Consider the following 27,815-nt stretch of genomic DNA (forward strand, 5'->3'; position numbering starts at 1 on the left):
AGGAATATAAGGATGGTTCAATATTTTTAAATCTACTCATTCAAGTCACCAAAATGACAGATTTTCAGGAAATATGCCATATTAGGATTACCAGAGACACTGAAAAGACATTTGAGAAAAGTCATTATCTATTCCTGAGTTTTTAAAGATCTGAAGGCCGGAAACCACAGGACTCGAGAGATGCGAACATCATTTGTGGAAAATTAAACTCACCTACGGCAAGATCTTATAGGCAGTCCATTTTTGGCTATATTGCACTGCAATAGCAAACCACGAGAGGATTCTTTCTTACTCACGTCTGGGGGTGAACTCTGGCTCTGGCTCTTCCTTGGGGCCCTGGGCTGATGGAGTGCCTGCTCCTGAGTCACAGCTGGTCTTGCGGCAGAAGGAAGAGAGATGGGGGGGGATTCGTAAAACTTCCGCCCAGAAGGGCAGGAGCCATTTCCGTTACCATTTCATTGACAAAGTCACCCCACGGTATGGCCAAGGCTTCCATCAGGAGGATGGGAGGACGTCTCCAGGATTTTGTCAATGAGAAGGGGCATGTACTCTTGCCACAGATGGGGCTCGTGAACAGGATCTACAACAGACTGAGAAATGAAATGAAGATGAAGGTCAACATTGATCATGGGGGAGAAAGGGCTGTGAGACGTTGTGACTACACTCTGATTTGGAGATTTAAAAAGTTAAATCTAGCAAATTTAAAGGAATATGCATTTGTACAAAAGGTAAAACACTCATGAAATGTGTAAAGAGAGGACAATCTATGACCCACAGACCCAGTTCTTGAGGTGGATGTTCTAGAAACTATACGGAATAAAGCTGAGAATTGCCAACATCAATAAAATCAACTGCGCTTTGTCTCTGTGCCCTTTCCCCCCAAAGCTTTGGAGCTTTAATTACCTTTTGATCGGGCTTTCCTTACAGAGAAAATTCCACTCCCGTGCGGACCTTTGTAGCTGGTCTTCTCCTCGGGCCCAGTTAACCTGCTTCTCTCCAGAGACACAAAATGCATGTGGTCTCCTAGCTCACTTGGCTCATGTTCACGTGTGTCTGCTGAGTTCAAGTTCCCCCACACATGTGTCTAAGCTCCCAACCGGCAGACCTAGCTGTGGTTAATGCCTACTTGTCTTCCAACTGCGTGATCAGCATCAAACACCCTTCTGTTCTGGAGGCTAACTTTAATATACTTCTCTTTGGCACAGTCGTCAACATGCCAGCAGACTGGGTCTTTCAGTGTCAGGGCATAAGGATATGCAAACACATTCTCAGGGCTGTTCTAGAAAGACTGACCCTCCACCAGACACCTCTAATAGAGTGGAATTGGAGTCTTGAAATATTTTTTTTTTTTTTTTACTTTGATGTGAGCCCAACAGCTGAGGAGAAAACTTTTCACATGGCCTCCTGGGCTTCCAGGAGCGTCACTCCAGAAGTGAACACCAGCCTGACAGCAGGGCCTGGAAGGCCTGAAGTCGGGAGGGGAGGTCATAATTGAAAACACATGAGGGGAAGAATTTCTGCAAGGTCCCGGAGTGGCTCAGAGGACAGCACGGGGGGGCAGGAGCGGGAAGTGGGAGATCTGTGTCTGTCTGTGCAGCTCCAGTACATAAATATTTGGTTTTGTGTCTAACTCCAAAAGGCGCAAGTGCAAGAAAACATCCCCACGCGGCAGACGCCCAATGACGACACCACAGGCACACGCGCTTAGGTAAAAAAAAGATGTATTATTTCAAAGTGGAAACAGTTGTACGTCACAAAATTCACTGTGAATCTTCAACTAAATAAATAATCAAATGTATAGCCTCAAAAGACGTGGCGTTTCATCTCTAGCTCAATGGTCACGTTTTGACGTTGTTTCTCTTGGGCTTTCGCCCTGGTCAGCAGACTACTTCTTTGCCATTTGGGTTCTTTTCCTTTCTTCTAATAAGGAGACCACATTCTAGATAAACAAAAACAGGTGAATGTCATCCAAGGTTTGCGGTTATTTTAAAGTACCACAAAATTAGCCTCGAAAATCCAAAAGAATATCCCAACCTGTCTGTCAAAAACTCTGGCCATTTCTAGGACACCTTTGCCGAACTGGAAGTGAAAACAACAAAGATTACATGTATATAATAATATTCAACATATATATGTGGGTGTGTGTGTTCTTTCTTCTCCTCCAGGGAAAGGCTTTAGATAGAGTTCCTTACCTCATTTTTTACACTTGCATCTGCTCCTTTGTCAAGAAGTAACTGGACTAATGCCTCGTGATTATTTAACACGGCCACCTAAGAAACAAAAGACAGTGGGGCGTGAGCGAGTCTGCCTTCCCTACAGAGGACGAGGCCAGAGGCCAGGGTAGACCCCATGCAGGTGGGCCCGCGGAAATCACCCAGAGGCTTTCTCAAGAAGGCAGAGCCAGCCAGGACCACTGTGGCTTCACACGACAGATGCATGCTCTCACTCTGCAGCGAGGCTGAGGGCAAGGAAAACGGAAGTGGTGTCTGCCTTCCACCGCACTACAATGACATGAGAAACGCTAGGCCAGGCCAGCCCAAGAAAGCAGCGCATTCTCTGTTGAACAGATCTGTTTAAGATGCTACAATGGCCCGGGGGACCAGGGCTGGTAATCCTTAAAGAAATAGTTGTAAAAAGAACAAAAATATTGTAGCGACATTGTCATGCCTTTATTAACAGGCCAGTGGGGAATATATAGACAGCCAAAACCCAGGGCTCACACACAGCTGAATTCACAAGAATTGCCTAATTATAGAAGCAGCTCCGACCTTTAATCCCACACAAAGCCGGGCTGTGCTCTGTAGAGAGGCATACCATGAGCGGGGTCTTTCCATCTTTATCTCTCATGTTCACGTCCGCTCCAGCTTCGATCAGCACAGAGGCTGCACTCTGGTTTCCGGAGACTGCAGAGACTCTCATGAGTGGGGTCCATCCTGAGCCCGTGTCCACAGCATCTACCTTTATGCCAGAGGAAGAGCTGCTCTTAGTCCAGTGTCTTTTTCCTTAAAAATATTCATCAGAAACTTATAAAGGAACGTTCACTTGCCCAAATGCCTCTGAGTTGGATAGCCCATAAGGATTGTGACTTGGTAAATAGGGATCAAGGGAACTGTGCTAAAGTAACTCACATTCACATGCAGTGAGAAGCTGTGTTAGGATTTTGTAGGGTGCTGACAGGCCCCAGGACACCCCGCTGGCATCTTCATCTACATTTGGTTCAAAGGGTTGAAAGATGGGGGCACCTGGGTGGCTCAGTCAGTTAAGCGTCTGCCTTCGGCTCAGGTCACGGTCCCAGGGTCCTGGGATCGAGCCCCGCATCGGGCTCCCTGCTCCGCGGGGAGCCTTCTTCTCCTCCCCTCCCCCCGCCCCCGCCTCTGCTTGTGCACTCTCTCTCAAATAAATAAAATCTTAAAAAAAGAAAATGGTTGAAAGGCAGGATAGAGAAATGAACCACCCTACTCTTAGCTCCATGTGAAGTCCTGACCTTACTTTGTTTTGATTAACTTTCCTCACTTTTTTTTTTTTTAAGTTTACTTTGTGTACTTATATCTCTGTAAGCAGCTTTAAATCCTTTCTGGAACAAGACAGTAATATATATACAGACCCTTATACCTATCAATATGGATTAATTTTAAGCAGGAGAACTACAGGTAGAATCAACACAAAGCAACCAACTTTACTACATAAATTCCAATCCGAGAAGTTAGCCAACCTAATGCCTTCTCCAAATTTAATTTGACTAGTAATAAGATGGCCATTTCCCAATAATCCAGTGATTGAGTGCTCTCAAGGTCATGTTTTAAAAGCCACATTCTAGAATATGTGAGCATTGCCTCCTCCAGTTCCAGTGAAGGCCTCACCAATCCATGAAGAATGATACCAAAGTAAATATATATGTGTGTGTATGCGTGCACACACACACCCACACCCCTAAATTCTGTTACAGAAGAATGATTCAAACATGATAGTAAAACACCAGAATGGACTAAGAAACTAGAAATTGCCAAAGTCCCTGGAATGTTTCAGGTTATTTGTATGTATGAGATTATCGACTCAACTTCATTAGGATTTGCAGTTCTTTCTCATGCGAATAACAAATAACCTCTGAGCAGCAGACTCCATTATGTTTAAATAATAAAATCATCCCCTTGTTTTACATGGTGCTTTAGGCGGTCTTTGGTAAAATTTCACCCCCATTTTCTCTTTTGGGTCTGAGGGTTAAATGGGATAGGTGCTTTTATTGCTGGTCTACAAGTGATTAAACCACATCTCCAAGAAGTCAAATGCCTCTCCTGAGGTCACGCGGCTCATGAAATGTAGAAACAGTTCCCCATGCAAGTCGGTCACTGTCAGTAGAAAATCATTATATTCAAGAATGGTGGCCACAATGCCTGGCCTGGCTCCCAGATCCCAACTATTGCCACCCAAACATGGGGTGGCCTCTCTGCCGAGAACATGGAGGCACTCCTGTTGATATCCTCTATCTGCCACCAGCCAACCACACGGAAATCTTTAGTGGCAACATCCATGTAGCTGGAGGGCTACAGAAAAAGATAGAATCTACCCACAAATAAATGTGCTCATATCTGAAGCCCAGAAAGTCTAGGTTTCCAAAATTACAGTATTTAAATGTTCATGGCAGAGACCTGCCCTTCTTTCAGCAAAGGTCAACCTTCATTTTTAACTACAGACTTTTACTGGAACGAAAGCATGAGCAGAGTTCATCATAAACCAAACAAGACGACTGTGGCTCTCACCACCGCGCAAGGCAAGTGGGGCCCCGCCCTACCACTGAGGCCCACATGCTAATCCTTCCGACCTCTTGTGCATGTTTCTAAAAGAAAAAAAAGAAAAGAAAAAAAAAAAACAAGAAATGTAATAAAAGGGAATTATCTTAACCACTGAGGTTTTCCCTTCAAAGGGCCCTTTCTTCAGCCCTCTGCAGGCAGCAGTGGGAACCAGTGAGACCCCACAATTGCTAAAAGCCAGGCTTTCCCTCAATCACATTTCAGAGACAAGCTAGAACAAATCAGCTAACATCTTCCAGGAGACATGACTCTTCTCAATTTGAGTTTATTTTCCAGGTCATCAGTTTAATTTCTCCATACTCTACACCATCTGGCAATCTCAATTAAGATAGCATTTTGTTTACCATTCCTTATTTCCACACCTTGAAATTTTTATTTAACTTCTTTCGAGTCTTGAACCAAAGTTCTCAAAGTTATCAGCCGTTACCATAATTGAGCTAATTCTGTTGACTCATCTTCAAACAGCTACAGAAGTCCAAACAATGCTGGTTCTATTTGCTAAATCAAATCTGCACCATCTGATAACACAAGACCAGAAGGGTATCCAAACTCCTGCTTCAAGGTAAAGGCACGAGGAGCTGAAATGCTCTGTTTGTGATATGGTCAGTTTGCTCTTGGGAAATGTTTTATAATGGCTAATCTTTAAAGCAAGCCACAAATAAAAACAGTCTCATTCTAAGAGCAGTAAGAAGCACTGTGGCTTTAAGAGTTCTTGACGTCTTGTGTCTCCAGGACTTAAGCTAGCATCCCGTCCATGGCAGGTGCTCAGTAAAGCTTTGTGGACAGATTGAATGAAGAGACAATGAGTGAATGAGCAAAGGCATAAACAAAGTAGAAGCATCATCAGGTCCAGCTCTGGATTCAGCAGTTTCTTTTTTCCTACACAAGACAAACCTCCATGATGATCAGAAGCCTCACTATCACATCAATTCTATAATGACCTTTTTTCCCCAGGGCTTCAGGAACCTTCTTACTGGTAAGTCAAAGAGCTTTCTGCAGCATTTCTAAGTTCAGCTAATCAAAGGCATCCACATAAGGTTCTGCTTCTCCCAAACTCTGTGGAACGGCACTGCAAGGTCTTAATGACAAGTGTGGCTGAGAAGGAAGATCCCGTACCTCACAGCCATCTTTTATCATCCACTCGATCACATTGCAGTGGCCTCCATCTGCAGCCCAGTGCAGAGCCGTGCAGCCTCCTAGGTCTCTGGTCTCCCAGGAAGCGCCGTGTCTTCGGAGATACTTCACAACATCTAGGTGTCCCGCGTAACATGCAAGCATCAGACTGCAACATAGGGAGGAAGCAGCAATAGCTCTAAGTAAAGTCACCCAACTCAGGTCCCCGTTTTACTCTGCCTGGTTTAAACCAAGAAATCCTAATGTGAGTAGAAAAGCCATAAAAATCATTCATATGAAATGTCGTATCCATCAGCTCATAGACGGATAAACAAAATGTGGCATATCCGTACGACGGAATATTCTTTGGCCATAAAAAGGAAAAAGAAATACTGATATTATGCCACTACATGAATGAACCTTAAGACGTTACGCTAACTAAAAGAAGCTGGACACAAAAGGCTACATATTGTAGGATTCTGTTTGTGTGAAACGCCCAGGGGAGGCAAATCGACAAGGGACAGAACTGGCAGGTTAGTGGGTTCCAGGGACTGGGAGAGAAGAAACGGCAAGTGCCTGCCGGTGAGCACAGGGCTTCTTTCTGGGCAGATTAAGAATGTTCTGGAATTAGACCACAGAAGCAGTTATATAGCATTGTTAATTTATTCTTTAAGTGCCAAGTTTTAAAGGAGTGTGTGAATTTATCTCAGCTAAAAAAAGGGGATCACTGTAAATCGAGTAAAATATTGGATTTAAAAACATCCACAAGCCTGTGAAGGTATTCTAAAAAGATAGAGGGGAGAAAAATACTCATTTGATATTATGATAGATGGCTATTAAGCCAATTCCATACTCTAAATATTAGTATGTAAAGAAACTAATTAAACATTTACTCTGCCTTTATAGAATAAAAGGTAGTCCATCCTCAGTTGATGAGGGAAAAAGCCCTTTTCACCCTAGCCTGCCAGCTCATCAATATGGAAGAAATTATGGAATTAGAAAATCACACTTTTGTAATTCCCAATTAAATAATTGATCTGGGCAAGGACCATCAGTGGATACTAAAATTATTGGGTAAAAGGTTAACGGAGAACAGAATATTCACACCATGATTACCCCCATAGGTTATGTGCTAATTTCAGTGGGAAACTATATCTTTACAAAGGAGGGATTTAGCGGCCACACTCTAAGCAAATGATCAAACCTAGAATCACCAACTGTGGGACAACATGCATTCCTGATGGATCCAGCCTGGAGCCACAACACCAGCTCGTAAGTGTTCTTGCTAAAAATGTTAACCTGCTTCAAATCAAACCTTTAAACCTAATTGTAACTTTATTGGCAATAAAGGGACGAATGAACAAGTTAAGCACCGCCTCCACAACTAGGAGATAATTAGGCAACTCAAGAACATAGGGCATTCTATAGGATAATTGGTCTGGTCTCCTCAAAAAGTCAATGCTGGTAAAAAATATATATATATATATATTTAAACCAAAATAGTGGATGGAGGACCAGGCTAGAATAAAAGAGACTAAACAGAACCACCAGATGCAATGTGTGAGCCTTAGCTGGATCATGGTCTTGTCCCCACCCCCCCAAACAGAGCCATGTAGACCTTCTTGAGGACAAGTGGGGAGACTTGCACAACTAGGGCATCAATGATGTCAGGACATTAGTGTGAAATGTCTTAGGTGTGACAATGATATGGCGGTTATGCAGGTCAACGTCCCTACTTTTAGAAGAAAACATACTGAAATACTGAATGAAATATTGAGGAATATGATGCCTATTAACCTTGAAATGGGTAAGTAGGGAGAAAAAAGCTAATAAAAATGTAGAAAGAGAAGCAAATAGGGCAAAATGTCAACAGCTGCCAAACCTAAGTGGTGAGTATATAAAAATATACCGTACTATTCTTTCAACTTTCCTAAATGTTTGAACTTTTCAAAATAAAGAGTTGAGTGGGGTGGGTGATGGGGGCAGCGAAGGAAGTCTTTCCAGTAGGGAAATTCTAGAAAGCTCTCTGAGTGATAAATAGAATGTCCAGCTCTGAGGCCCAAAAAACCTGAGCTGAGCTGGAGTGGAACCTGATGTCCACATCTCTGTATCCTTATGTAGGCCTTCATTTCTTGGAAACTCCTGGTAGAGAGCAAACATGGCCCTTCACCTGCCCAGGGTTTGAGGTGCTTGCTTCTGATGCATATTGCCAGATGCTTAATGCAAATGTTTAAGGCTCCCTTTAGATGCACTGCTTTCTAGAGAGATTACGTCAACTTACAGTTTTATCGATTGCACCTAAAAGTGTCCATTTTACTCGCCTATACCAACACTATCATCTTTTAATTAACAATAGGACAGTAAGGTTTTAATTTTTTACTACTAGCACTTTTGCATATTAATTTTTTTATTTATTCTGCTATGAATTGTCTGTGTAAACTGCTCTTTTCTACTGTGTATCTTGGGGGGTAGGTATGTGTATCTTCTTTATATTGAATATGCCAGTCATTTGTCTATATTTGCAAATCTCTCCCCAGACTACCCTTAACTTTGTAATTAATTTTTAAAAATGTGTTATGTACTTTTAATCTTCTCCTTAGTGATTTATTTCAGTGATTTTGCCTTTCTCATTATAAGATCAGATAGACATATGCTGTGGTTTCTATGGTTCTGTCTTTTACATTTAATTCTTAATTCTTCCGGAGTTAATTTTGATGCATGCTATAGAAGACCAGAATTTAACTTTTCTTCTTCGTATAGCCTTTTCTAACATCTTCCTCATTAGTTTGTGTTGCTCCCATCATCACGTACTAAGTTCTGACGTACATGGAGAACTATTTCTAGTTCATTCTATACATCTTTTTTTTCAGTTATTTGTACCAGTGTCATACTACATTAATTACTATAAGTTTATAAGGCATTTTAATAACTGTCAAAAGTCTTTCCACATTTCTCTTCAACAAAGTTAATAGCTGGTGTCATCCATTTGTTCTTCCAGGTAAATTACAAAACCATTTTGACAGGCTCCCAAGAATAATTCCATTTGAGGCTATGCTAGATCTATATATTCATTTAGGAAAAACCGAAAATTTTACAGCCTTCGATCTTGCCATTCTGGCATATGGTATAGGTCCCTTTTAAATCTTTAAATCTTTTAACCTAATTTTTATAGGTTTTTTTACACAAAATTTCTCACTTCTGTTAGATATTATTTATTCTATTTCCCTTATTATATTTATTAACTGATTATTGCTGTTATTTAAGGAAAAAAATTCTTTTTTGTTAAATAGTAGCTAGCCACTTTACTAAACCTCCTTATTAAGTCCAAGTATTTGAAAGCTGATTCACTTGGGCACTGCGAGAAAGGAGCCACGCCTCTTACTCCCATTTCATCTCTTACAGGGTTGACCAGCACTCCAAAATACCAATCATGAAATGACAAAATATAATGTGGAGTTACCATATGCCAGGCACTGTTTTGCTCACTTTTCTTGTATTAACTCATTAAACATTCACAATTCTATAAGTACTTCTATTATCCCTATCTTGTAGATGGGGAAATTGAGGTCCACAGAGGTTAAGTGACTTGCCCAAGGTCATACACCCTGACCACAGGGGAATCTGGATTTGACATCGAACTATCTGGCTCTCAACCACTCCTATGGACTTCACTACTAACTTTTAAAAGGAATCTGTCAATACTAAGAATGATACTGGCTGATCGTCTGAAATGATAAACAAGCTTTTATGATGCAATCAAAGGATTCACTCCATCAGCAGAGGTTAGTCCTCCTATGCACCAGACACTGTTACCAGGACTGAAAGCATCCTGTACTTTAAGAGAGTAAGATATTTTAACTAGTAAAAGGTGCTGAGTTAACCCAATTTTTGTTTTGCATCTACACATACAGAGGTTTTCACCTTTGGTCTGCTAATGGGAAGCATTAAGAAATTTCCTAGACATCCCTACCGTCCTGTGTGATCCTCCGAGTTAGGATGGAAGAGACATAAATACCTGTATGCATATAAACACATGAAGAGATTTCTTTCTCTCTCAGACTTCAGCAGTAAGGTTATCCTCTGGGATGTTCCAACTATCCCTCTGCTAAATAAGTTATCTACAATCCTAACCTACAATTCTCATAAGCTCATGGGCACAACAGTTAAGCCACAGAGTCTATTTCATAGATAATCCCTTAATAAGTTTTCTAACTTCTTGCATGGATATTGGTTGTTTTAGATTTTGTGTCTTTTTGTGAAGATTTACATTTCCCCAGAAAACGTACCATCGAAAAGATAATTTCAGTGAAATTATCACATCTATTAGCGTACACACAGCACACCATTTTCTTTTTACATTTAGATTTCCTCTATCACCACTGTTATGCTCCCTTCCAAAAGTCTATTTTTTTCTTCTTAAATTTCCAAAAGATTTTCTCTACAGCCACGGCCATGTCGCATTTCTAAATTCTGATTTTTTCTTCTTAGATTTATAAGCAATTGGTCCATTTTATTGTATAAGCTTTTTTTTTTAAGAAGCAGCTCTTACATCTTTTGTTCTTATATGTTTCAACAATCTTCCTATTTTCTAATCAATTTCTTTTAACTCTTTCCTCTTTCCTACCCTTCAAGGTTATTTTCTTTGTCCTTTTTAAGTTGGTATTATTCTTTTTCAAATGTCTTGAGTTGATGGCTTACCTCCGAATTAACCTAAGAGTTACATGGAAAACTCCCTTTTAAATTGTTAAATGATTTTTTAAAGATTTTTATTTATTTATTTGAGAGCGAGAGAGAGCACAAGCGGGGAGCCCCAACACACTCACGGCTTGATCCCAGGACCCTGGGATCATGAGCTGAGCCGAAGGCAGACACTTAAGCAGCTGAGCCACCCAGACGCCTCAAACTTTTAAATGATTCTTTGTAATGTTATTTAAAATCTATTTGTGTGTGTGTTCAGAGAGTGTAGCAGGTAGGCTTTCTGAGCTCAGAAATTGACACTTTCCTTGTGGCCCACCAAAGGTGACCTGTGTTTTTGTAGCTCCTGTTTAGATACTAGTTTGCAGGGTGCATACCTTTGAGCTCTATGTACCATGTGATTCTAAGCTCCTGGAGCAAAACCCCTGCATTTTTCTGTGTTGTTCTACCCAAGCACCAAGCACAGAGCCTGGCATGCGGTAGCCATTCAACAAATCCTGGTTGACTAGAATGAATCAGTTAATTAAACCTAATACTAGAATACTTATTATTTTTAAGTCTTTGTAGAGCATTCCTTCATCTGTCTGAATATAGGTTTCCAAGTATCATGCTCTTTTTGTCAGTTTCTCCTGTGCTGCACTCCATGTTTTCACTGCAGGGAAGGTCTTGGGGTCGTAGCTTTGTGACTGCTATGTGCTTCTTTGGGAACACCTAAGAGTCTTAGTTAAGAGAGTTAGGCCAAGTGTAAGGAGAGCCCTGGTGGGGGCCCCAAGTTTCACAAACACAGCCCAATGCCCAGCACGGCGCTGGTGATGGCTACGGTAATAGCTACCAGTCCCTGAGCTAGGGCAAGTGGATGCTGTAGAAAGTGTAGCCCACTTCGTTCCTGTGGAATGAAGGAATAAGTGAACAAATGAATAAGCCAGGCTTTGTTCATCGACATCTTTCCTTTGGGATACAGTCCTGTCAAAAGAAGCTGCCGCAAATATTTGGATTAAATCAAAAACCATCTGGGCACAAGTCTGGTAACCGAAGTATGGGAACATTTTGGAGCATGTCCCACCACCCACCTGTCCTTGCCACTTCCGTTCTTCAGATTCACATCTGTGCCATTAGAGACGAGGATTTTCACAAGCCTGAAGGAAACAAACTGGAAGGTAACTTGGATACACAGCTTTGATGGGTAGGAACCCACAATAATGCGGGAACGGTGCACAGCACCATATTGAAGACACATCTCCACACTTTCTTTTCTGCCTTCAGAGGCCAGCTGGCTTCAAAGTCAGGACATTATTAAACCAGAAAACTACCTCTTCAACATCAAAAAAAAAGGGGGGAGCCCTTCTCCCACACATAAATTATTCACTGAAAACAAAATATACCACACGAAACCCATTGTTCTGTCAAGCTAATTTACTGTCGCCTTAATGACCATTTTAATATATTTCCAAATGGCAGCATTTAGTAAGATATACGTCTTTCTTTTTTCAAAATGGCACTTTAGTAGCTAAATATAAATATGATTGTAAAATAAGCCATTAGTGTGCATGCTTCTTTGTGGCATAGAGATAATATCCGTGAAAATTATATCTTAGCAACCTCTCAGGGAAGTTTGTTTTTCAGAATTAGTATCCTCCCCCCCCTTTTTAAATATAAAATATTTATATTTTAAATATATTTTATGGGACATATAAAATATATTGCAAAATATAATTAAGTGGCTACCTCTCTTCCTCACCATAGGATTATATATTTTTACATTCTCTGCCGCATGGTATAGAGCTTCAGGATTCAAACAGCCGAGTTTTCGTGCAGCCCGTACGTGGTACAGTTTTGGAAAGCAAGAAGAAGGGGGCTCCTGCACACACACCTTTTCCCCTCCCATCCGTGCTCTGATCGGAGCCTTTGGGAGAAGTGGAAGGTTCAGCCTCTTAGAGATAAGAAAGGAGGCGGCCTACCTGGTGTAGCCTTTCTGGGCAGCGACCATCAGAGCAGTAAAGCCAAACTTATTGGGAACATCAACCTTAACATTTCTTGGGGGAAAACACAGAGAAAAGAGATTAACATGCTCGGCATGGCTCCCCGTACTTTCACAGCTGAGGTCTCTTGCAGGACACAGGTGGCTAAAATGATTCATTTTCCCGAAAATTCCAATTTCTTCTGGGCCATTAAGTTTCTGTTGTCTTAAACGGCCCTGCCTAATATTTTTCAAGGATTCAAATTCACAAGGAGAGAAATTGCTGTAGTTTTGTTTAAAACAGGCACTCCCTTCAACTCAAAACCATGATATGAGCAGATAAAACACTGGGACGGGCCCCACACCCTTCTAGAGCAGAGGACACAGGAGTGTAGACACTCCGCTCCACCACGAGCCTGGACTGGGGGAGGCCTGCATTTCTCCCTTGATGCCACTGGAGGAAGAAAGCAGAGCTCTTAAATACCAGCTTAGAAGCGCTGGCTTTTTGTAGGATCCTTCCCTCCTCCAACTTATGAGCCCTATTCGCAAAATGACTGGTCTTCTAAGGTACTCAAAACTCCTGAGTCAAGAAGAATCTAAGTAACATTGTTCACTTTGCATTAGGAGGCAGTTTCAAATATCCCACGGCAGCAAATGTATTTGCTACTGTTCTTCTAATGTTTTACCAACCCTTTGAATCAGAAACCGCTGATTTAATGATTCCTTAGATAGCTGTGGGCACTTGGGGGTGAAATTTGCCCAAATGCTATGGCATATAAGCAAGAGTCAGAAATTATTTCTGGGAAGAAAATAGGATACCCAGACTTCTAATTTTCATTTTCAATTTTCATTAGATAATTACAAAATATAGCATTTACACAGGGCTAAAAGGTCATCTTTGTTGACTATGCTGGACTCACACCAGTCACCGGAGATCTATTTTGGAGCAATTTCAAAGGCATGGAAAATTGGGGGGAAATAAAGTAAGTGCAATTCCATGCACTTGCTGGGCATTAAAAATTTTTAAACTTTAAGGCAGGGCTCTCTCACCCTCCTTGAAGTATTCGAACCAGCAAATCTTCATCATTCACATTGACAGCTCGGTGAAAGTGCTCACTACTTATGGGTTCTCCTGAAGAAAGAAGATGGAAAACAGTCATCCGAAGTCGAATGAAAGAAGATTCATTCCGGCTACGCGCCTCCCACAGCTTTGAGTAGGTGTTCACGCTCCCCTCCAAGAAGGCACTTGGCCATTCAGAGAAGTATAGCTTACATTTCCTATTCCACTTCTCTTACTGAGAAAGACGTTGTTTCCATATATTAAGAACATTCAGGTTGTCCTCAGGACTTGGGACATTCTCAAGTTATAAAAGTACTGCTTTGCGAATGGTATTTTGATAGGTGAAAATAATCCTTCCAGATTTCCTAAGACTTACTAAATGTCTCTTACAAGCAAGGAAAAGCCCCACAATCGTCACAACACGCTAGTTTTGTTTGCCAGAGTCATTAAACTACTTGAACAAACGACAAAAAGAAATTGCTGTAACATTTGACATCCAAAATTTCAGTGCTTCCCAGGAAGATAACATTCATGTTGGCCTTGTCTCCCAGAGCTTTGGGGGGTGGGGGGCAGGAGGAGCTCATTCACAGAGGGGGAACACCGTGAGAAAGCCTGATTTGGGGAGAGGCTGCCAGGCAGAGAAGAGCAAGGAGGAGCTGCAAGGTACTCCAGGAACAAGGGGACGTGGGGCAGAAGGGAGGGCATCCCTTTGTGCGGGGCGGGCGGGCGGGTGGGGGGGGGGGGGACCTTAGCTCCTCAAGGGGGAGAACAGGAAGGGCAGAAAGGAGCAGAGTGTGACAACAAAGTGCCAAGTGAGAGAAGCCCGTCTTTCAGGGCTTGCTTCATATTCTGTGAGTTTCTAATCGTTTGAATGATTCGGCATGAATGGAACACACGTGAAGCACTTAGCAGAGCACCGGGCATGTCCTAAATACCCGGCTCTGCTGGTGGTGGGAAGGGCAATGGTGGCTGTCCTTGTCTCCACGGTTCGCAGGCCCAGCCGCTCACACGATGAACGTACCTACCTGAGTGGGTCTCTTCCACGCATTCAACAAATGTTCACTGAGTAACTCACATGCCCAGTCTCGACACTGAGGGTCCCAGGGAGAACAAATCAAACATGTTCCTCTCCTTTGCCATTTACGCCGTAGCACCTGATTCCAACCTATCATCATCTCAAACCCTGAAAGAAAACACCCATCTCCTGCCCTGTCCTCCCACATTGCCCCCGAGACTGCTTCCTGGGGCTCACCTACCCCCTCACCTCCCTCTTCCAGAGATCCCCTGGCCAGTGCCCCCAGGTGGGGAGTAAAATTCCCTGTTCCTGCACCTATGGTAGAAAAACTCTCTGGGATGAGACCTTGGAGCTGACTGGAACTAAGGATTATAAACTCAGTACCCATCTGGGTCGGGTAAGTATGCTAGGAAAAGCTCCTGGGCCCTAGAGCCGCTTTTCTACTCGTTTCCTTGGAGGATTTTAGCTGGGCAAATTATAAACCAGGAAACCAGGGCACAGAAGAATGTAGTGATCACTAGCAGAATGACCTCTAGCTGATACCCTTCTTCTTCTGGTAAAAAAATAAATTTAAGCCGAGTGAAAACTGTTTTTGAAATAACAATTTTGTCTGCTAGCGCTTGCCAATCTCCTAAAGATTTTTTAGCCACACTGTACTTCCTTTTCATCATTCCACACATATTTTTAGACCAAAAGCTTCAAATAAAAGTATCACGATAAATTGTCAAAGGGCAAGGCCCACCGCTTTCCCTGGCCTTCCAATGATAGATCGTGGCTAGGCTGGTGGTTCCACTGGAGGGCTATGGAAGGGAGCAGGGTTTTGTATACCCCCTGCCCCAACACCACCACCACCACTAAGAGGACATTTGGTAAAGCCTGGAGACTTTTTTGGTTGTCACACCTTAAGGGTTCATGCTACTGGAGTCTAGTGGGTAGAGGCCAGGGATGTTGGTAAACATCCTACAGTATACACGATGAGAATTATCCAGCCCTCAAATGTCAAAAGTGCCAAGGCTGAGAAACCCTGGGCTAGAATAGTATGGACTTCAAATGATCTACTGGGTGACGCATCCCTACTTTAGTGGACAAACTAAACCCCTGGAAAGTTTCCCTCCCTTCTCACCTCCCAGAAAGGAGGGGAAGAGAGGGGTAGTGGTGGTATAGCCCACCAAACAGCCCCCTTGGTGACCCTCAAACTTCAACGGCCACTAAAAATACAACAACAACTAATTTGCATAGAATCATCTAGGAGAACGTAGGAAGCTCATCCTATCTCTACTAAATTTTAAAATATGGCATCCTACCAAAGGGTGGGCGCCTGGGTGGCTCAGTTGGTTAAGCGACTGCCTTCGGCTCAGGTCATGATCCTGGAGTCCCGGGATCGAGTCCCACATGGGGCTCCCTGCTCGGCGGGGAGCCTGCTTCTCCCTCAGACTCTCCTCCCTCTCATGCTCTCTCTCTCTCATTCTCTCTCAAATAAATAAAATCTTTAAAAATAAATAAATAAATAAATAAATAAAATAAAATATGGCATCCTAACTCAAGTCTTATTAACTAAGCTCTATCTAGGACTTGACACAATGCTTTTTCCATGCTTCAGACCACAAAACTGAAAGCCAGGAAGGCTGAGTGAGTAGAGCTCACACCGAGCCTTTCATAAGGTCACATTCCTTCCTTGGGTGTTTTAATACATGCCGAGGTGGCTGACCAATTCATTCTATGCTTCCAACCGTATTACGCTTTGAAAATAAGCAAACTTCTTAAATAAGCAAATATGATCCCCCTGCACAAAGTGTTAAATGAAAGGGGACACTAAAGCCTAAAAGCTTCAGAAAAGTGCTAACTTCTTAAGAGGTTAAAGAACGTTCTAAAGGCACATGCAGTATCCCCGCGTATTTCTGCACGGACCCACCCCCAATGCACATCATCTGTCTTACCCAACCAGTCCAGCCCTCCCAGTGGGGGGTGCTTCCTGGTGCATCCTACCCAGGAAGCTCTGCAGCTTACAAATATTGGAAAGTGCAGTAAGTTCATTTTGTGCTTAGAGGCTTGAGGACCATGCATAGCAAAGAGTGGGGTATTTTGATAGTAGGACATACTTTAAATGAATGCACTGTCCTATTCCAGCTTCTGCAAAGGTAACCAGTGCCCTCATAACTTAATCTGAAAACAAAATGACATCTCACGGGAGGGAAGGAACATAGCACAATGGTTAATCTATTCCTTGTTTGCAGAATTTCTGCAAAAGGAAGCAACAATTATCATTCGGGGCATAAACGCTCTTTCTCAGCATTAACTCATTAACCCCTCTCAGACCACTGCTGAGAAGGCAATGAGGTACTGAGGATTAGCGCCAGACCAGACGTGGATCAACCAAGGCACACAAAGGTCTCCGTTTATGTGAATCAGACAGAGGAACAATGAAAAGGCTCCTGTTTGCGGAGCAGAGCAGAGAAGTCCTTTCTCCCTCCCACTATAGGCAGGAGTCACAGAGAGAGGAAATTCCAGGGTGAGCCAAACGTTGCACTCCTCCTACCCCTGAATCCTCGAAGACACGGTGGGCCTGGCCCAGGGGACTGCATCAAGTGCAACCAAATACAAAAAAGGCAGGCTTTGCCTCTGTGGGTTTGTTTGGCTAATGTTTACCCTGAGTGTTGCAACAACAAACAAGTACTGCGTCGGTGCTGCCCGTGGGGCGGATGTCCACGAGTGCCTGCCCCTGCCCACCCCCGCTGGGTGGGACTCATCGGGTAGGGCCAGGGAAGGGGACATCCAGGAGGAGGGGAAAGCCATCACCCTGTTCTACAGGAGGGTCATTTAGTGGCAGATGTGCCCGCACATATTATAATGTGGCAGTTAACACCTTCCCGGGTGGAATTCGGGTCTGTTAGAAGCAGTGAATAAATGATGAGCTCATTGGAGGAGAGATTTGCCAATTAACAAGCAGCAGCTGCTTGTCTCTTTTTAAGGGCCCCACTGATTAAAATTGCATGCCTCATTTAAGCAAGAGACTCGTGTACTTTACCTGAAATTAAAAAAAAAAAAAGCGAAGCATCCTTTATTCAAACAGAGTACATGCTTTCATGATTCATTAAAAACACTTTCAAACAATGCAAATGATCAACCCACAGAAGCATTTTTTACTTATTTTGGAAAATATGCCCATTTTTAATTCTCTGTTTAGCATGATCTACCTCCTTGAGGGAGTCTGCCTTGGATATTATAAATATAATAATAGCATAAGGGAGCAGCAACCAGCAAGAAGAGGGACTCTTGCCACCCGGGAGAGCCCCCTGAGGCTGAGTCCATCTCTTCTGGAGCACAGCACTGTGACCAGACCGTGAAACGCGCAGGAAGCCCGGTTTGCAGGTCACCACCAGGAACCACATCTCCATCACACCCTGGTCCCTGCAGCAGGTCTGGTCTAGCGACCCACGGAAGCCACGGACTGCAATCACAAATGCCCTGGACCCCCGGACCAGGTCTCCATGGCTCCCTCTCGGAAGCCAGCTCAGCAGGAAGGCAGCAAAATCCCTGTCAGCTGATAGAAAGCTACCATGGTTTCTGCCTTCCCAAAGAGCTCCAAATGGTAGGCAACCACCCCCTCAACACGTCAGTTCTGGCCGGAAGGTCCCGCATCCCCTGTCCTGGTGTGGGTGTGGCAGGAGGAGAGATGCCAGTGGCAAGCTGAGGCTCCCCGTGGCCGGTTCTGCATCCTGTTCGCCCTCACCGTGCAGGTGCAGGGGGACTCGCCCCAGCCCCTGGGACACATGTCCATCTCCCCACAGACGGGAGTGCGAGCTGAGAAAATCAGTGTTTCCTTCCTCATCCTAATTCTGCCTCTGGGCCTTTCCATTCACTGTCTGTCCACCCACTTACCTTTATCTTCTACACGAGACATGACCGACTCATCACATCCTCCACTTTGGAAGCACGCAAGTCGGTGCGAGATGAAAACATACACGTAATAAGATGCACTGGGTGTTATCGGAGGAAGTGACACCCAGCCGGGCACTGGGGCAAACGCAAGGAACCGCCCCTGAGCAGAGCTCTGCCTGGCGAGGAGCTCAACAGACAGAGGAGCCAAGGGGGCGCCGGGAAGGGGGGCTCCGAGGAGGGGGCGCTCCAGAGAGAAGGGGCAAAGGCAGAGGAGTGCAGGTGTGGCCTGTGGCTGGCTGGGGACAGCGGGACTGGAGGGAGCACACTGGCCCAGTGTCCCCTAGAGAGTCTCTATTCAAACAATAGGTTCCCCTTTGCCAGCCTTTCTCCTGCCGCTGCTCCTCCTTTCTCTGTGCCTGCCCTCAACATAGAGGAAACCAACACACACTCAGCGGCTCTACCTTTTCTTTCCCCTAAAAGCTCCAGAGCTCCGGAGCTCCTGTAGGAAGGAAATGCTTTCACAGTCACCACATGAAGGACAAGCCCTCTTTCCTGACCTGCGTCTCTGTAACTGGCCGCTGCACTTGGAAAGTCTCCTCTGAAGTTATGTGTCTTCGCAGCGAGCGGAGCACCTTGGGGAAGGTACACCCCTCTCAGCTGTCGCTGAATTCTCAGTTTGCCAAACTAAGACCCGACTCCCTAGTGCCTTGTTTGCAAATGAAGAGATAAGCTAACTCAAAACCTCAATCATCTTTAATCCACATAAAAATCTCTCCAAATAAGAAAAACCTTGAGAGACTCTTAACTCTAGGAAACAAACTGAGGGTTGCTGGACGGGAGGTAGGTGGGGGGATGGGGTCCCTGGGTGATGGGCATTAAGGAGGGCACGTGATGTGATGAGCACTGGGTGTCAGACGCAACTGATCAGTTACTGAACACTGCATCTGAAACTAAGGATGTACTATAAGTTGGATAATTGAATTTAAATCCAAAAAGAACTCTCCAAATAAATGCATAAAGGACACAACTGAAAGCCATAGAAGGAAAACTATGTGTTATTTATATGTGTGTGTGTGTGTGTGTGTCTACACCCACATACACCATATGCAATATTGACTAAAACTTTAAAATCACTTTTACTCACAAGAGGAAGATTTTTGTTGTGCAACTGAAAACAAGACGTGTGTGTTTTCAGCGAGCAGGCCATGAAGAACATTTCTGACCATTTTAATCTTTACCACATTCTAGATACGCACACATCCTTGAAACATTTTCAAATACCAATCACAGGGACCTGGGAGAAGGACACGCAGGTCAGAGGCAGCCGGCCCCTCACCCCACCTGTGTGTGTGTGTGTGTGTGTGTGTCACACTGTTCGTTATTCCTCACTCACAGCCTCCCCAGGAATCCGATTTGTGTGTCAGGACATAAAACTGAGGTTGTTCAAAAGGGACAAAATGCTTTGTAGACCTTGTCACCTGAGGCACACCCGAACAGGCAGACTGTTTCTCAGCCCACCCCCCCCCCCACCCCTCGGCCCACTTCCTAAGAAAGGCGACTCCACTCTTTTGTACTTTTAGTCCTGAATGTGCACTCCCAGGGCGGTGCTGGCCCCAGAACAGCTCTCCCCATTTGTTAAAGCACAGACTTCCCTCCTGCTGTGGCCTGGCCTAGTCAGGGAACAGTATCAGCACAGGCTTTAAAAAATGGAAGAGGCTGATTGGCTTACTCGGTTAAGCATCTGCCTTCAGCTCAGGTCATGATCTCAGGGTCCTGGGATCAAGCCCCAGGTCAGGCTCTGTGCTCAGCGGGGAGCCTGTTTCTCCCTCTCCTCCCTGCTCATGCACTCTCTCTCTCTCTCTCTCTCTAAAATAAATAAATAAAATCTTTAAAAAAAATAGAAGTTTCTGCTTCCAGTAAGGCCGAGCAAAGGGTAAGATGTTTTTACCTCTATATGGCTCGTTGTCTTCATTTATCTTTAGATAAAGGAGTGCAGTGGTTGTATACTCACTGGTGGTAGAAACGGAGACCACTGGGCTGTACTCGTATTCTCCAGAGGGGCTGGTGACCTTCAGTCGGAATTTGTACAGTGTTCGTGGTTCCAGACCTTCTACAACATGCTTTGTTGAGTATCCCCTGTATGGGAGGAGACACACATGATGAGGACCCCAGGGGATCAAATCAGCACACCCTGAAAGTCACTAAGAGCAGGTGGAAGCAAGGTGTGAATTCTGTCTCCTTCCAGTATGACGCCCTCTTGGCTCTTGTCAGTCTCCCACACTAGACGGGAAGTGCCCTGAGTGCAAAGGACAAGTCCCGCATCCATGCCGTCCCACCCTGCGCCAATTGCAGAATCATGAGCAAACACAGGATTTTTTTTTTTTTTTTTTTGCTTCAAGCAAAACTACTAAGTTTGGGGGTGGTTTGTTATGCAGCAAGAGATAACTGATACATCACATCATCAACAAAGAAGAAACTACAACAAAGACAATGAAGAAATGATACCAGTGGCCTTAAGAAAAACATCTGAATTAAGAAACCAAGAAAACAGAAGGGTTAAGAGTCAATATAAATATATTTACCATAAAAGTGAAAGCTCTAAAACCAAGATAAATATTCGGAAAAACTGCATGGCTTTAAAAATCATTATCATCATCTAAAATACATCCACCTGCACAAAGTGGTCTCAAGAATAGGTGGATTTCAGGGCACCTGGGTGGCTCAGTTGGTGAAGTGTCTGCCTTTGGCTCAGGTCATGATTCCAGGGTCCTGTGATCGAGGCTGGCATTGGGCTCCCTGCTCAGCAGGGAGTCTGCTTCTCCCTCTCCTTCTGGAGCTACTTCTGCTTGTGTGTGCACGCTCTCTCTCTTTCTCGCTCTCGCTCATAAATAAAACCTTTAAAAAAAAAAGAGTAGCTGGATTTCCTCATTAGGCGAGCATACATCCATATCTATAGATATGGGAATCCTGGAAAGGGAGCCCAGAATTTGTGGCATCTGAAAAGATCTTTAGGAACGAAAATTGAATACAATATCCAAGCTTCAATGGAATTCAATGTCAGGTGTCAAAGACTTAACATAGTTTCCAACCAAAATAAAACCAAAAGTGCCCCCAATAAAATCCATCGTTGCTAAATACCCTAAGCTCACGCTGAAGCAGGCAGCACCTTCATCACCCCTGGAAAGAGGAATTACACAACTGTTTAGAAAACAGAAGTCACTGGGCACGTTTAGGGAAGGCTGGAGACTCTCCCTTCAATAGAGAGGACCCCGAGGAGAGTACCAGACACACACAGGGGCCCCAGGACACAGCTGTCCACCACGGTACTCCACAATGATTGCAGCCCAGCTGCGGGGAGACAAACGGAAGCCGTTCAGGAAGCTCGTGGAGAAGCACAAATTCCCATGGCCCATGCATGGTACCTAAATCAGTAAAATAGTCTTAGGACTTTTCCACAATAGAGGAGAGCATATGAAAGTCTAAGGTATGCCTGTATTTTTGTTGTCAATAAACAAATATTTGATGCAGCAGCTGAGCAAACATGGAACATGAGAAACCCAATACTGGAACGTCTAAGGACTCGGTAGCCAGACTTGCCCTCTCTCTCTATGCTTCCCCCCCGCCCAGTTCCAATCCAGTCCAGCAGGAGCTGGGGACTCTCCCCTAGGCTGATCTTCCCCAACTGCTGCTCCTTGACATCTCCACTCGGCCTCCAGCTGATGCCCCAACTGAACTTCTGCTCCTCTCCGCACCCCCCCCATCTTCCCATCTTTGTTATTGGAGATGCTCAGGCCCAATCTGCTGGGGCCACCTGTGGAAGACTAGATTATTGGCCCCCAATATTTGGTGTCCTCCCCCAAGGATCCTGTTACCCCTGCCCGGTCGAACTCAGACGTGGCCGTAGGACTTGCTTTGAGCAAAGAACCAGAAGCAGGAGTGAAATGGGTCATTCTGGATGGAAGCTTCTAGAAACAGTGTGCCCTGCCCTCTGCCCACAGCCACAGTGACTGGCAACCTCTAGGCGGAGGCTGCTCCGTCAGCCCGGGCAGATGTGGATGGCAGACACCGTAGAGTGGAGCCATGGCCAATACATCGGTTATGTCGTGTGGGAAATAAACTGTTGTCCTAGAGCACGGAGATCCTGAAGTTGGGGTTTAATGCGGCCAAACCCACCCGTCCAGGAGGGGCAGCTCTAGATCGAGCCCCTTGGCACTCCTCCTTCTCTCCCATCCCCTATCTGAGCCACCAGCAAAGGCTTCAAGTCTGTCTTTCAAACCATCCTAAATTCAACTACGGCTCACCCGGTTCCATCACCTCCCACCTCTGTTACTGCAGAAGCACTCACTGCCTTGCGCCTCCCTGGAGACCGTTCTCACCTCAGCATCCAGAACGATCGTCAGAGAGCGAGAGTGTCAGCCAGGCCCTGCCCCTCCTCAGCCTAGCGGTCTCCGCTGGCTTTCCTGCCACAGTTCTGCCCCCCCGCCCCCCCCACCTCCCGCCGCCAGACTCCAGCGGCAGCCTCCCATTGCCTCACTGACCTCATCCCGTGCTGCTCTTCTGCTCATCACTCGACTCCTCAGTGTTCCTGGAACATACTGGGCCCAGTCCCATCTCAAGGGGGCTTCCCTTGCTATTTCTTCTACTTGGAATGTTCTTCTTTCAGATACTCTCCAGGCTCCAGATCTGCCTCAGTTGCTTCTTTATCCAGATGCAAACTTCTCAGGGAAGTCTTCTTTACCTCTGCTCCAAACCCCCAACTTTTCCTGTGCTTTTTCTCCTTGGTAACTCTCACCATCTCTATTTACCTACTCTGTATTTTCACTTCCATCTCTTATTTATTGTTTTTCTCATCATGAGGGAGGAATTTTTGTCCGTTTGTTCAGTGCGCATCCCCTGCATCCAGAGCAGTGTCTGGTGCATAGTAGGTACCCATTAATACATGCTGATTGAATGACTGAAATGCAAGATAATTGTGCATGAATGAATCATGAATGAAATGCACAGTTGTCACAGGAATTTAGAGGGGTAGAGAATAGGTTATTTACGAGTTTCTTAGTGGAGGTAGAATCTAACCATGTAGAAGAAAGGATCAGCGAGGAAGACATTGGTCTGAACAGAAAAAACTGCTGAACATACACACAAGAAAAGTCAGGGCCTATTCAAAAGACAGTAAACAGATCTCGTTGGAGGATTCATGCTCAGAAGTAAGAGACAACAAGGCAGGCAGGTTGTGGGCCAACTGTGAAGGGCATCATCTGCAAAGTTTGACCTTCATACTTCCAGAAATAAAGACTCCCTGAAGAGAATTTGAAGGAAGGATGATTAGTTAAGAAGGTAACCTAGCAAGACAGAACGGACGCCTAGAAGGCAAGAGAAGACGGACAAGGCCCATTCATTCAGCAAATGTGCAACTTAGCTGCAGGACCTGGAGATGCATCTGGACACTTGTCAGAAGATGGAGCCTGCATCCTGGTTGGGCGGAGATGCCACGCTATCACGAGGGGAAGCAGAATGCGGTGTTTGCAAAGGGGGAACTCACAAAACAGGGTAAGGGGCTGTGAGGTCACCACCGATTCAGGATGGGCTGGCGGTGAACACAGACAGAAACGGACAAGTCACAAGGAAGTTCTTAAATCCGTAATTCCAAGGTCAGATATTTGAAACCGCTTTTTCAAAGTAAGGCATTGCTGGTGTTCAGGATACCTAGAGAAGGTAGTGCAAGGAAGCGGAAGACGTCAAGATTAACACAGTCTCTTTCTGCCCCCTAGTGGCAAGCTTCTGCCGTCACTTCTCCAAGGGCAGGCAAGCTTGGGGGTGGCAGTCCGTAGGTCTTGCTGCCAGCTCCAGGATGCCAGGCCCTCCTCCGGGCCGACCGCCCCCCAAGCCCGACAGCACTCAGGTCTCTGGGGAACGTGTGACGGCCGCGACAGATGCCCCAGGCTGGAGGCCAGTGTGTGGCGGAGCTCCAGTGGGGGGAGGCGGTCCGCGGGGCTGCCGGCAGAGAAGGGAGGAGGAAGAGGAAGGAGCATCCAGCACAGCCCCACCTGCGGTGCCCGAGAGCAGCGTGTGTGCCAGGGGCACCCGGGAAAGAAAGGATGTTTCTTCCCTTCTCCACATTCCTACTTCTAATATCCTAATTCATGCTTTGAGATTTCAGATGGAAATTACCTAATAGAGAATAACACGGCATGACCTCATTAAAATACCATTTTTGAGTCGTGGGGCCAAAATTATTTGCAGATGGTAACTACATTTCAGAGAAATGCATTTGGTTTTGTTGTTGTTTTGGGGGTTTTTGTTTGTTTGTATCTTAAAAAAAAAAAAAAACCACCACCCAACCAACCAATTGTTCATTAAATCTCAGGGTTGTCATCATTCAGGGAAGAGTGAAAGCCTCTGTTAATACCCTCAACATCATCTCGATGCCACCCTGAGAAAAAGCTAGCAAACTGCTGGAAATGCTCTGGGCCTTGACCGCATCAACACCAGTCTCCCGACTGTGAGGCTGCCCTACGGCATCCCGTAACGTTAGCCCTGGGGACGTGGGCAAGATGTACACAAGATCTCTGTTATCTCTTACAGCCTGATAGGAATCTATGATTATCTCAAAATTCATTTTGTTTTCATTTTTATTTTAAAAATTATTTATTTATTTAACAGAGAGACACAGCGAGAGAGGGAACACAAGCAGGGGCAGTGGGAGAGGGAGAAGCAGGCTTCCCGTGGAGCAGGGAGCCAGGTGCCGGGCTCGATCCCAGGACCCTGGGACCATGACCTGAGCTGAAGGCAGACACCTAACAACTGAGCCACCCAGGCGGCCCCTCAAAATTAATTTTAGTTCACAGCCATATTTGTATCACATTTTTGGTATCCCTAAGGTAGTCATTTGGCAAGTGGTAAAGCAGTCAAAGGGAAGAAATAAGAGTTGAAATGAAGACTAAGGAAAAAAGGACTTCTTGATTACCCCGTTATATTGATTTATTAATTCGTGTGACAAGTATTCAGAGGGCCCGCTAGGTGCCCACACTGCCTAGGAGCGGGGGTATCAGGTGTTAAGCAAGCAGGAAACTTTTCTGCCTTTCAGAGTTTAAACACTGGTGTGGAGACAAAATGAACAGGCCAATGGGACAGATAATTCCAGCAGAGCCGGGCTAGGAGCACATCAAACAACATCAGGACAGAGGGGGTGCCCGGGAGGAATATTTGACCTGGTATTTGCATGGTGTGAAGGAACCAGCCATGTGAAAACAGGAGGAAACCTAACAAGAAAGGCCCCGCCCTGGGGACCAGCACAGCCTGGGAACAGCTAACCAAGAACAGCGGGGTGACAGGAGGTCCAGAGATATCTTGGGTAGACCTGGGGGCCCCAGCCCACATCTCCAAACACAGCAGCCTCCTCCAATTTCAAATGCTCTTGATTCTGTCTCCACATTTTAGAGTTTTAAAATATACCATGTGAATACTGCAGGAGCCTAAGAAGCTCTCAAAGGTAGAGGAGGCTTCATTTCAAAGTTACTGCTAATGCTGATTTTCCAAAAATTCTAATTCATAAAAACCATGCTGGCAGATGATGCCAACTCATTCTTTTCTTTCATTTCAGAATGAGTCTTTTTAAAGACAATAAAAATCATTCCAGTGCATCAGGAAACCAAAGCAAAATGTTAAGCAATTCAACATTGCACCTACGTATAAATGATACCGTAAGTGTGCATTTTGGGGTCTTCTTCTTCAATTGAGAACCTGAACCACTGCTCCTGAGGTCCTTGCCGTTTCGCTCGCTTTTCCAGATCCCAGTATAACTCGATGCTGTGATGAGTCACTTTGCCCACAACAGGTGGATGAGGCTTTGAGGATGGCGTGATTTCTAAAAAACAAAAACAAAAACAAAAACAAAAACAACAACAATACAGACTTTCAGGACTACATTTCTGTAAGGACCCAAGATCAGCTGAGTGCATTATAGCTGCTCAGAGATCAGACTGTTTTCCTACACATCAGACACAGATGTGAGTACTCCCTGCTGCTTGAAGAATATCTGAAAAGCTTAAGTGACAGAAAATCCAGCTGACGTAGTGAGCTACTACATACTTCAACGGGTAGGTTGTATCATAACCCATCAATACCATATTTCACTTATGGACCTTTCCAAAATGATGGTTAACATATCAGACTAATTAGGTTGTTTTTGAGCTAATGAAACTCAGTATGCTGATATCATCCTTCAGTGAACTGGCTGGTAAACAAAGCCAACAGACAAATATAGCTGGTCCAAATATTTGTAACATAGATGACAAAGGATTGATATCTATTCTAGATAAACAGCTCTTACAGACTAACCAAGGGGAAAAACCCAAAGGCTAACAACCAACCAGGCAAAAGATGAGCAGCGCACAAAATATCAAAAACGAATAGCCAGTATAATGTCCAAACAGACACGGATATTCCCTACTGGCCACAGAAATTGAAAACAATGGTATATAACTTTATATCTAGTCAAGCCCAAGACGAGATATCACAACTATTAGAGGTGACAGTGTAGGGAGAGGACACTCTCAAACATTGCTGGTGGGGAAACAGGAACTCTAGCCTTTTTAGGAAGCAATATGGCAGCATGTATTAAAATTAGACATACATACAGCGCTCTCTCCAGCAATCCCAGGCCTGCAGAAATCAGAGCACCAAAGCACAGAGGGACATCTCTACAAGGACACTAAGTGCTACAGTTTTTAGCAGGTTACAGCAAACAAGAGATGACCTATTAATAAGGGCATGGTCAAATAAATGACATGTCCATAGCATGGAATATTCCATGGTATTTTTTAAATTATTTTTTATTAACATATCATGTATTATTTGTTTCAGGGGCACAGGTCTGTGATTCATCAGTCTTACACAATTCACAGCGTTCACCATAGCACATACCTTCCCCAGTGTCCATCACCCAGCCACCCCATCCCTCCCACCCATTCCACTCCAGCAACCCTCAGTTTGTTTCCTGAGATTAAGAGTCTCTTATGGTTTGTCTCCCTCTCTGGTATCATCTTGTTTTATTTTTCCCTCCTTTCCCCTATGATCCTCTGTCTTGTTTCTCAAATTCCTCATATCAGTGAGATATGATACTTGCCTTTCTCTGATTGCTTTACTTCTCTTAGCATAAAACCCTCTAGTTCCATCCACGTCGTTGCAAATGGCAAGATTTCATTTTCTGATGGCTGCATAATAGTCCATTGTGCATATATACCACATCTTCTTTAGCCATTCATCTGTTGATGGACATCTAGGCTCTTT

At 44.6% G+C, this 27,815-nt stretch overlaps 1 protein-coding gene across 1 annotated transcript; it reads right to left on the reverse strand.

The window, feature by feature from the left end:
* Window positions 1–1,818: 1,818 nt before the first annotated feature.
* On the reverse strand, window positions 1,819–27,700 carry FANK1 (fibronectin type III and ankyrin repeat domains 1). The gene is made up of 11 exons (XM_028120026.1): window positions 27,688–27,700; window positions 26,214–26,391; window positions 20,539–20,663; window positions 13,624–13,705; window positions 12,575–12,649; window positions 11,687–11,752; window positions 5,925–6,090; window positions 2,815–2,958; window positions 2,193–2,270; window positions 2,035–2,079; window positions 1,819–1,939 (listed from the first exon to the last, which is right to left on the reverse strand). The coding sequence occupies exons 1-11, from the start codon at window positions 27,698–27,700 to the stop codon at window positions 1,886–1,888; spliced, it is 1,026 nt and encodes a 341-aa protein (XP_027975827.1). The 3' UTR covers window positions 1,819–1,885.
* Window positions 27,701–27,815: the final 115 nt, after the last annotated feature.

Source organism: Eumetopias jubatus, unplaced genomic scaffold (assembly GCF_037043125.1).
Source record: "Eumetopias jubatus isolate StellerSeaLion01/CBP00866 unplaced genomic scaffold, mEumJub1_p1.0 scaffold_17, whole genome shotgun sequence".
In the NCBI taxonomy this organism is placed as follows: domain Eukaryota; kingdom Metazoa; phylum Chordata; class Mammalia; order Carnivora; family Otariidae; genus Eumetopias; species Eumetopias jubatus.

Coding starts and splice junctions, on each gene's coding strand:
- FANK1 (XM_028120026.1), bottom strand. Junction 12,650..13,623: donor GTTCGAATACTTCAAGGAGG/GTGAGAGAGCCC, acceptor TTTTCCCCCAAG/AAATGTTAAGGTTGATGTTC. Junction 2,959..5,924: donor TGATAAAAGATGGCTGTGAG/GTACGGGATCTT, acceptor TCTGGCATAAAG/GTAGATGCTGTGGACACGGG.